The sequence below is a fragment of the Poecilia latipinna genome, unplaced genomic scaffold (assembly GCF_001443285.1).
Source record: "Poecilia latipinna isolate Pla-1442-1.1 unplaced genomic scaffold, P_latipinna-1.0 Scaffold923, whole genome shotgun sequence".
Taxonomy (NCBI): domain Eukaryota; kingdom Metazoa; phylum Chordata; class Actinopteri; order Cyprinodontiformes; family Poeciliidae; genus Poecilia; species Poecilia latipinna.
Genome location: NW_015113539.1, coordinates 16,739 through 28,164, shown reverse-complemented (window position 1 = coordinate 28,164; position 11,426 = coordinate 16,739). Strand labels below are relative to the sequence as shown.

The window sequence follows — 11,426 nt, the reverse complement described above, 5'->3', positions numbered from 1 at the left end:
CCATATTCAAACCTGCAATTTAGCAGAATATGTAAATCAGAGCTGCACTCTAAAAAGTGTTTTTGGGCTGCAGTTCATCTTATGGACTTATTTACATTAATTTCACTTAATTCTTTTGCTTTTGCTATAACAACTTACTTTTTTGTGTTCATTTAACTCAAAACTTACAAATCTTTAACCTAAAGGAACTTTTCACTTTGACTTTTACTTAAAACAATTGAGTTCAATGCCAGTTTCGCATCCTACGTCTGACCAACTCAATTTATTATGATCATCCAACTCAATTCACTAAGTCCTTCCAACTCAATTTGCTAAGATTTTATAGCTTAATTCATAAAGGGGGTTAACATGACAAATTTAAGTCACTCTTACTCAAATCATTTATTTTGTTCTAATAAACATTTAAAATCTCTTTGATTTAATTCTACAGAAAGTCAACTCAAACTTTTAAGTAGTTCCAAACTAAATTTTAATATTATTTTTACAGTGTCCTCTAAATACACAAATCTTTTCCTTAAATGACCGTTTTACTTTGACTTTACTTGAAATAATTAAGTTCAATACCATATTTGTATCCCTCATCTGACACCATGACGGCTCTGTGGGTTGAATAGTCGTCTTGTGATCGGAAGGTTGTAGGTTTGATTCCAGCTTCCTCCTGCCACATGTCAATGTACCCCTGGGCACTTAACCCCAAGTTGCCTACTGATCTGCACATTAAAAATAAATGTGTGAATGTGACTCTAGTGTAAAGTGCTTTCAGTCGTCAAAATAACTGGAAAAGCGCTATATAAGTTTATTTACCATTTTTGAAGTAAACTAAATGATTTGAGTAAGACTGACTTAAAACTGTTATCTTAAACATACTTAATAAATTTGTAAAAAAAAAAAAAAATTAACAAATTGAGTTGGATGATTATAATATATTGAATTGGTTAAACTTAATAAATTAAGTTGGATAAATTTAATTGAATTGCTTGTTGCGAATAGAAGCAATTAAATTAAATTGGTTCAACTATTTTCCTTTTAGACTGTATGTTTTCCTCTCTTTCCTTACCTCCCTCCTCCTCGCTCAGCTGACCTGCTGTATCTCTGGAGGAGCTGCAGAGTTTCCAGCTCAGGTGGAATAATCTGTTGATTATCATGAACTCAAATTATTTTGTCTTTATGGAAAAACTTTTTAAAAAATCAACAAAAAAATTCCTGGCTGCAGTTTTGCGTTGATGAAAATTAAAACCTTAGAAAACTACATTGTCATGGTGAAACATGGTGGTGGCAGCATCATGCTGAGGAGAGCAGCTTCACCCTCCTCATAAATTGAGAATCAGTGACAGGCATGAAAAGTTACGACCAGCTGTTAAAACAGAAAATTAGAACAAGAAATAATTATTGTGGTCTCCTTTATTGTGGCGCCCTCTCTCCGCAGCGCCCCCATCCGAGCGAACCATTTAACTGCAGAGCAGAATATATAAACGTTTGTTGTTTTTTCATCCATTTAAGTTCCAGTTTGATAAAATATCTGTTGTCTGGGACAGCCAGGAGGAGGAAGCTGCAGGAAGCGGCAATCTGCGGGGCTTTTCAGTTTAAACGACGCGCTGATTGCTCCCTTCCGGACCGAACACGACCCGAACCAGAGGAAAGTTTCCCAAAGCAGAAAAGATGGCGAGTCCGATAATCAGCGCCTCGACAGGAAGCCGGCTTTCCGCATTCCGGGGCGGGGAAAAACGGAAAGTTTCTGCGCTTTGCATTAAGAAAACCCGCATAAACCACCTGAGACTCCCCGCTGGGCCGCAGAGATGCGGAGGTCGGTTCCCCACACGTCCAGATGGGCCGAGCGGCGATCCACGCTGGTTTACGGTACGTCCGCGGCAGATTCCTGCCAAAAATTTACCAACTCAGAAGGAAATTTTCTTATTTTGTAGAAATGGCAACACAGAAACAAAAGCTCTGCCATCTTGATTTTTCTTCTTTAAGTTGTTAATTTGGGGAAAACTCTTAAATATGTCACTTTATTACAGCAAAAATCAACATCAATGACTTTATTCAGGTGCTGGAAATCCTTTAAAGTCCTGGACTTTCTGTTTGTGCTTTCAAGGTTTGGGAAGTTCTTGAAAATTCTCAATATTCAAACTGCAAGGTTTTGTAATAAAGTTCAATCTAACATCTGATTAAAAACTAAATTTGGAAAACATTATTTAGAAATAAGGAGATAAACAGACAAAAAGAAAATTCTCACTCTGAAGTTTAATCAAACTTAATTTTTCTCTCTGTGTTTTGGTCAGAATTACCAAAATTATTTCTATTTGCCCGGTTCCACTCTAAGAAAATATCAAAAAACGTTTTATTATTTTTATTTTGGAATATTTATTATTCCTAATGACTTATTGATCTATTGTATTGAAATATGGTTTTTATTTTATACATCAAAGTTATTGAGATTGGGAGATTTTGTAAGAAAGACGTTTCAAAACATAACATTTTGTTACAGTTTAGTTACTTTATTCCTTCAAAAGGAATAAGGTAGTGGAAAAAAAAACCGTTATTAATAATATTAATAAATTATATCTTACAACAATAAATTGAAACTGTGTTCTTTGTACATTTGTGTTGATTTTATGTCCAAAGTTTGGAAACTTACCTTGAAAATCAATTGTTGAAATAATTGTTAACTAATTTAGCAATCGACTAATTATTATACAGACTCAAAAAAGGCAGTTTGATGGAAAAAAAACAAGATATTCAGAGCAGTAATTAAGCCATAACTGTTTAAAAAATATGAATACTTTGCATTTAAGATATAAAAAAAGATACCTTGTAAAATTAATTCAATTATTTGTTTATTTGCATCTTTTAATGTGTTTATAATATTGTATAAAAAAGTTTTAAGTGGTTAAATGAAAAGAAATTGTAGAATGTGATAATTATTTTTAAATTAATTGATTAATTGACAGAATTATAAGCAATAAAATGTTCATCTTACTTTGAAATACAGTTGAATTAATTGTTTTCGTATTTTAATGTATTTATAATATTGCATAAAAGTGACTATATGTGATTTTATAGCTTCATTTATGTGGTTAAATGAAAATCTGTAGAATCTGTGCCATTTTTATCCGATTAATCGATTAATCGACAGAATAATTGATGGATTTATCCATTATTAAAATAATTGTGAGTTGCAGCGCTTCATAATTTTTTGACACTAATGGCTTGCCATAAAAATGTCTTCTTAAAATGTTAAATTTCTTCCCGCAGCGGTCCGCGCAGCCACGTTCGGGTCGTGGCGGATGCTGACGCTGGGGGCGGAGTACGAGGACAGTTGGGTCCAGTCCCCTGACAAGAGGACTCCCAAACGGGTCGCAGCGAACCCGACCCCCGCTGAGGAGCCAGACACTTTCACTGCGGAGCCTCTAGAGGTGTCATGGAGAGCCGTCCATGAAGAACCCGTCCGGGAATGCGACACAACTTTAACCTTGGATGGAGTGAGCGGCGGGGCAGCAGGGGACGGTGTCCGCCGGGCGGTGTGGAGGCACGACACCCTGAACAACTCCCCGCTCACACAAAGGTGTGACAATCACATCCAAAACCTTTAAAATAATATGAAGTGGGATTATTAAAGCTTTCCTTACCAACCGGAACATTTAGAGACAGATTCATTGATTATTCTAACAATTATTCTAACAATTATTCTAACGATTAATCGATTAATCAGTTGAGGGGGAAAAGGTACATTCTACAGACTTTTCATAAAACTACATATCACTTTTTTCATACAATATTAAAAATGCATTAAAAGATGCAAATAAATTAATTATTAAATTCCCTTTCTAAGTAAGAAAAACATTTTATTTCCTGAATAGAAATCTGACAGCATTCCTATTATGAACTTTGAACCAAGTGAAGATAAGACGACACAACGTCAGGAGTTTTGGCTAAAGCATATTTACATTCAAAGGTGATTTTTAAAAATATCTTAAATGCAAAATGTTTATATTTTTTGTACAGTTTTGGCTTAATTACTGCTCTGAATATGTTGTTGTTGTTGTTTTTATCCCAAATGGCCTTATTTTTGGAGTCTGTATGATCTAGTTAACGACTAATCAATTATAAAATTAGTTGACAATTATTTAAATAATTGATTAATCATGACTAATCCGATTAATCGTTTCAGCCCTAGTAAAACGAGCTTGTCCAAGAGATTGATGCAGCTTTTGCGTTGCAGTACTGCAAACTAACCACCAGATGTCACCCTAATCATCAGCAGAACTCCAGATATTCGTTATTTATTCATAGAAAAGTGGTGGAATATATTATTTATCTCCAGCTAAGGAGGAATCACTTCGTATTTCTGGTGTTTACTTTGCTTTTTTAGGTTTGTACTGTGAGTAGAACAAATTCATCACACATCTTCATTATTGTAATAGGAAAAAAATAAACAATTTTGTTTCTTTTAGCATTAATTAAAATCACTTCATATTAAATGATAAAATCATTGCAATTTATTTTGAACCGAATTGTAAGATTTTTTTGTTTATTCAATGCTACTTTGACTAAATTAAAGCAGTGAAGTGATTAAAACTAAAAGTGAAAAGGTTTTGGTTTTGTAGATTTTTTTATGAAGAATAAAAGTTTAAGGTTTAAAACTAATGATGGGATATTTTCTTTGTTTAAACATCAAAATTCTTTCCTGATTATTTTTCATCCATCACGAGAATAAAGTCGAAATTATTCTAGAATAAAGTTGAAATAATTCGAGAATAAAGTCAGTATTTCGACACTCCAGTCGTTTTATTTTCTCTTTATTTTGTTCAGATATTATCCTCTCAATTTTCTGAATTTCTTCCCGTATTTTTATTAATTTTTACTTCCTTAGTTTAACTCTAATCCTCCATCGTGTTTGTTTTCCTCCAAACTTCATTATGTTTCAGCGTGTGCGCGCTCCCGCTTGGCCACATGCGCGCGTCCTGACGCTCCTCGGAGGAGTCGCGTTTCCATCCAGAGCGAATCAAGCAGGAACCGCCGGACCTCCGCTGCTGCTGCCGCTGCTGGGATTTTTATCCTTTTCCCGTTTCCTCCTCACCTTTCTGGGAGCAGGACGGAGTTTCCCGTTTGGCGCCGATGCTGGACGCTTCAACTGGTGTTCCGGAGGCGATGCTGCCTGGATTCTGGGCTGAGGCGGGCTCAGCGGGTTTTCCTCCACAGCCTCAATGAAAGTTGGATTTTTTTCCCCCCGCAGGTTTCCCAGAGGATGAGTAAATGGAAAGGATCGGGATCAGGTGGTTCGCAGTGAAGCCGCCCATTTTTCCCGTTTCTGTCTCCGGTTTTTGGATGAAGCGTCTCCCCTTCACTCCCACTGACACCAGCTCGGATTTCCCCTCTTGTGCGTTTCCAGAATGGCTCGCTTCGCAGACGATCTACCCACCCGCTATGGAGGGAGCGCGGGCGGCGGAGGGAGAGGCGCCCCGGGCGCCGGGAGAGGGGGCGCCCGGGGCGGCGGCGGCGGTGGCGGGCAGAGGATGTACAAGCAGTCCATGGCCCAGAGAGCCCGAACCATGGCCATTTACAACCCGAACCCCGTCAAACAGAACTGCCTCACGGTCAACCGCTCCCTGTTCATCTTCCGTGAGGACAACCTCATCAGGAAGTATGCAAAGCGAATAACAGAGTGGCCATATCCTTCACATCCAGCCTGCACTCTCTGCTTACTTATTTATGTGAGTTTTACCAAGACAGGTTTGGGTCAAGGCAGATAGAAAAAAAGGAGCAAAAAACTCAGAAATTCTGAGATTAATCTCAGAATTTTTTTTAGAAAAAGAGAAATTTCTGAGTTTGGAAACTCAAAAATTCTGAGAATAAAGCTAAAAAGATTCTCAGATTAAGCTCAGTCATTTTCTATATAAAAAATACTCGTAAATATCCAAGTTTGAGAACTCAAATTTCTTCAATAAAAAGACTCAGAAATTCTGAGATTAATCTCAGAAATTTCCAAGTTTGAAGAGTAAAACGATTAAAAGAAAAAAACCCTGGAAGTTAAATATTTCTGAGAAAAAAACGCTGAAATTCTGAGATTAGTCTCAGAATTTTCTAGAAAAAACCTGAAATTTCCACGTTTTTCTGGAAAATTTCTGAGCTTCATCTCAGAATTTCAGATTTTATTTTCTCAGAAATGTATTCCTCTTTTGTCTTCCCTCTGTATAATGACCCTACTGGGCCACCGTAGCTTGGAGTTTGCGCTCCAGCCTCGTGTTTTTGTTCGCCTCCTGCGGCTGCACCTGTCGCGCCTTATCTCTGTTTAACTGACACAACAACGTTTTTGCCGAGCCGCTGAAAAGACTTCATTGTGTTTTCCTGATAGGTTCCTTTTTTCAAAATGTCACCTGGGAGATTTCCTCCACACTAATCAGATATTCCTCCTGATTACGCAGAGACGAGTAAAAGCTGCGAACAGCGTCTATCTGATCCGCGCTTATCTGAAGACATGATGGCAAGAAGCTGCATGTCCGTGACTTCAGCACCGCCTTGTTGTTTTAGCTGGAGTCGCTCTCCGTGGTGCTGAACTCGCCCACGCTGCTCTTCAGTACAGTAAAAAAAAAAAAAAAAAAATATATATATATATAAAAACACCTCCTCATGTTGCTCTTTCAGCTGTAAAATAAAAGATTAAACCAGTTAAAAAACGCAAATAAAATCAATTTAATAAATATAAATATATCAGATTGATATATTTCAAGCATTTATTTATTATATTTTCTTTGTAGTTATGGGGGTCGTTGCTTAAAAAGTTGGTGGTTGAAAGAGCTGTATCAAGAGTAAAAAAAAATTTGTGGAAGAAAAAACTGGAGAATAGTCCAACAGATACTCAACAACTCTCTTTACAAGAAGGATAAGCCAGAAAAAGTCGCTGCTTTAAAAGCTTAAAAAGAAAAGTTTAGTGGAAGGAAAAACTGGACAGTAACTCAGCTGACAGTGAACAACACCATTAACAAGAAGGGTAATTCATAAAAAGAGCCACTGCTTAATATAGTAATAGTTCTACTGCGTGGACAGAAAGCTACTCAGTTTTGGTTTGATGTTTAGCTTATTCTAGCATAATGCTAACAGCTTTTTTGCTTCCTTACTTTGTTTCCAAAGTCATCTTGTTTTCTGTTTTTCATCAACAAATGTAACCATTGTGATGTGATGCTAGTTTGTACTGTGAGATGCCCTGAGTAACCCTTAACCCTCACACTCCGTTTGAATACATGATCCTGGCAACGATTATCGCCAACTGCATCGTCTTGGCACTGGAGCAACATCTACCTGCTAGCGACAAGACGCCGATGTCAGAACGCCTGGTGAGTACAATGAAAACCCAATCTCAAATTTTCCTGTTATTTACTGAATGTCTTGCAGTTTTCTAAAAAAAAAAAAGAAAAAAAAAGACAAAAACAGCTTAGGTGAGTATTTCAGTAGTTAAAACATCCAAAAATACTCTAATATCGATGAACACATACAGTGGAAACAGTGTTAGCAAGACCGCAAATGCTAATATCCACCATCCTCCTTATTTTCAGTCTTGGAAATGCAGCCAATCAGGGTCAATGGAAATGAATGCTGCTCCTGGATTGGCTATTAGAGGAAGAGTTCCCAACAGCATAGCTATTTTTTTTATTTACCGCTGCTAATCTTGAAAACGCTTAGCTTTCCCTTAATTACGGTTTACAGATAAATCTAAAACACTAATTTACTTGGGTGTTTTGTAAACCTCCAGTTGAAAAAAACTTTGACATATGTGTTGAAGTTTTGGTAATCAACTTTTAAGACTTGTCAAGTAGTTAGCAGTTTATGTTCCTGCTCTTATTTTGAAGTTGATGAAGACGCGACAGTTCTATTTCCTCTCGTTCCCCCCATAACTTTATTTCGAACAAGAAACACACAATAATAAAATAAAACAAGGACAGTAGAGAACAAGATATAAACAAAATTACGAAATTGAGGTAATAAATATAAACAATGTTGTCGAAATTAAGCTAGTTTTTGAGAGTTGCAGTCTTTCGGGAAATGAATTGGAGCTAGCGCGGTAGCATTAGCTTCTGAGAAATACAGTTGGCGTAACGGCTTCAGTTAGCTAAGCTAATGTTTATGATTAGTGCTTTACGGTTAGCGCAGCTAACTTTTTAGCAAACAGTTATCACTTTGGTAAATGCCAGTGAATATTGTGTCCAGTAGTATTTTCAGCTTCCCAAGCTGCGTCTCTTAGCTTAAACGTCTGTGAAAGTAGCATGCTAGCTTTTGAGTAGCTCCTCTAAAAGTAACCTGAAAGATAAAGGTAAGTTATATTTGGTTACATTAGCACATTACTTTTATTCAGCATCTGTCACATCTTTGCAGATCCAGTTTCTCTTGCTGCTCTTTGCATCATCTTAAATGTAAATTTAAGCCACAGAGCGAAAGACGCGCAGCGTCATCCATCCAGCTGCACGGTCCAACACTTTCCTCCCTCCTGTTGTTGAGGATTGTTGCAGCTTCAGGGGGTTGCATCGCCTCACGCTTTACAAAAGTGAGCAACATGTTGCCTGATATGGAGGCTGCGTTTTGACTTGGCTCAGAGGAGATTACGGCTGCAAAAAGCGGTGCTGAGCTCATGAAAAAAGTGATTAGCGAGGTTACACAAAGAGGAAAAACAAGTATCCTCTCTTTGCCTCCTCCACCTCGAGGATGTAACATGACAAGATGGCTTTTAATTAGAGCAAGGGATCAGCTATTATAGCTGGAGCTCTGTCAACAGAGCTGCAAGTGGAGGTGGTGAGTGAAGCGCTTCAGATTCATGGCTGGCCTGTCGGTCCTTGGAGGATTCCTCAGCTGTTTTCAGAGTCTGTTAGTTTATCTTTAATACACAACTACTGAGGTTTACTTAAAAAAACATGAGTTCTTTTACATATCAAAAATAATCCAGTTTGACTTGCATTTGTTGAATTTCTTCAATCACTTCAGATTTGTTTTCGTTTTTTTTATTTAAAACATAGGGGGAACAAGTTTGCAAATTTCTGCCAAAAAATTCAGAATTTCAGAAATTAATTTCAGAAAGTTTCTATGAAATAAGAAGGAAACTTCTGGTGTCCAAAAGTCAAACATTTTCTTGAAAAAAGTATGAAATGCTGAAATTAATGTCCGAAATTTTATTGGGAAAATAAAATTTCCCAATGAATTTTATTTTAGATTTTTGGAGATTTTGGAGCTCCAAAAGTAAAAAAATTTGCTAGAAAAAAAGTCTGAAATTTTCTAAGTTTAAAAAGTTGAACAATTGGTAGAAAAAATGTTAAAACTAACCTTTGAAAATTTATGAAAAAAAAGGAAATTTTTTAAAATTTTAAAATTTTAGACTTTTAAAAGTCTAAAATTTGCTAGAAAAACTCTTGAAATTAATCTAAAAAGAATTTCTAGAAAAAAAAATTCTTAAAAAAGTAAAAAATGTTGAGGTTAAGCTTCAAAAATTCGAGGGATAACGTGAACATTTCTGTGTATGAAAAGTAAAAAAAAAATCATAGAAAATCTGAAATTTGAGATTAATTTCAAAATGTTTCTAGAAAAAACAAGGACATTTCTGAACTCAAAAATATCCACCACTCCGAAATTTAGAGATTAATTTCAGAAATTTTATAGGAAAACAAGTTTCAACAGGTGAAAATGTTCAAATTTTGAAACTCAGAAAATTTCCAAAATTCATAAAATTTCACAGCAATTCATGTAAAATCAAGAGATCCCCAAAGTTTTTCACACTGATGCATAATTGTGAGTTCATTACAAAGTTTCTGCAAGACAGCCAAAAATGTTGGGTTTAAGTGATGCTCACTCCCACCTGTAGGTGGCGGTATTTCTTACTTCTACTGCCTCAGTCTTACTTGAAGTCAAGTCATAGTCTGGGATCAATGTGGCGAGTAGCAAAAAGTCACATTTACTGTCACACATGAGCACAAATATCAAAAATGTCTTACAAATATTTCTAAATCACTGATTTTATTAAAAAAAAATCACAAAAACAAAACAAAAGACTGGAAGAACTGGATATTATTTCATTTTAAGAAGCACTTATTGAATGCAGAGATAATTATTAGTATTTGAACAATTTGTTGGTGGGTTTTATCAAAGCATCCTGGCAGTACCGGCCCTTTAAGAACATCCACAATCTCAGTTTGGCCCAAAATGAAAATGAATTTGACACTTCATTGAAGTTTGTGGCTTTAAAGTGACAAAATGTGAAAAGGTTGAAAGAGTCTGAATACATCTGCTTGTCTTAACGCTCCGCCGAACGCTCTCCAACCTCCTCCTCCCCGTTTTCCTCCAGGACGACACGGAGCCGTACTTTATTGGAATATTCTGTTTCGAGGCGGCCATTAAGATCATCGCCCTGGGCTTCGCGTTTCACAAAGGCTCGTACCTCCGCAACGGCTGGAATGTAATGGACTTCGTGGTCGTCCTCACAGGGTGAGTCCGCCTCTCTGGGCTCGATGCCTTTACAGTGGCTGATTTCAAGCGTGAATGTTGCTCGACAAGTGACCCATTCCTCGATGGTTTCGGGATTACATCACCGTTACGATGGGAAGAAGTGCAAAGATACGCCGAATAAATGCAGAAAGCGGTTTCAAATGATGATTTCATGAATTAAAAGGGAAAACATAAGGTAAGATAACATAATGAGGTTTTAGTGGAGGAAATGTGGCCTTAAATCAGCCTTTTTAGGGTTATACCACAGCTACTTTGACTAGGCCATTCAAAAATCTTAATTTTTTGTTTATATTTTGAGAAAATCCTTCATATTATTGTTCCACACTGATTGATATCAAGGGATGTGTTTCTCATTCGTTCTTAAATATGCAGTCGTAGCATGATATTTTAGCCTGCTTCAAGTTTCCAGTCAGGTTCTGATTATGTGATTTGGTTCTGAAGGTTTCAGCAGTGGTGGGCATACTGCCGCTAATAGTACAGCTAATTTATTGCTTAGCGCCTTTGCTATCTTAGAAAACGTTTAGCATACTTAGCTTCCCATGATTTAGTGGACTTAGCCTTCCGTAATTTTGCTTCTCCCCTAATAGCATAGCTAGTTTTTTACTTTCTGCTTTTCCTAACTCTGAAAATATTTAGCACTTTTAGCTTTCTCTAATTTTACTGATAACATAGCTAATTTTTCCATTTTGCTTTTCCTAACTTTGAAAATGTTAGCGCACTTAGCTTCCCCTGTTTTTATTAATAGGAGAGCAACAAATAGGGGTGAGGTGTCTTTAGCGTTAGCAGAACTAATGCTTAAGATTAGCACTGAAGGGTTGGTGCAGCTAATTTTTTGCTAGCGGTGAGTCTGGCTGGTGAAATCGAACTAAAACACACAAAAGGCCAGTTTGGTTTGAAATCAGCTTTCTGCTTTTACTCGGTCTGCCTTTTGCTGATATTTG

At 36.7% G+C, this 11,426-nt stretch overlaps 1 protein-coding gene across 1 annotated transcript; it reads left to right on the top strand.

The window, feature by feature from the left end:
• Nucleotides 1–4,828: 4,828 nt before the first annotated feature.
• On the top strand, nt 4,829–10,847 carry LOC106957646 (voltage-dependent P/Q-type calcium channel subunit alpha-1A-like). The gene is made up of 3 exons (XM_015049056.1): nt 4,829–5,671; nt 7,229–7,334; nt 10,325–10,847. The coding sequence occupies exons 1-3, from the start codon at nt 5,394–5,396 to the stop codon at nt 10,466–10,468; spliced, it is 528 nt and encodes a 175-aa protein (XP_014904542.1). The 5' UTR covers nt 4,829–5,393; the 3' UTR covers nt 10,469–10,847.
• Nucleotides 10,848–11,426: the final 579 nt, after the last annotated feature.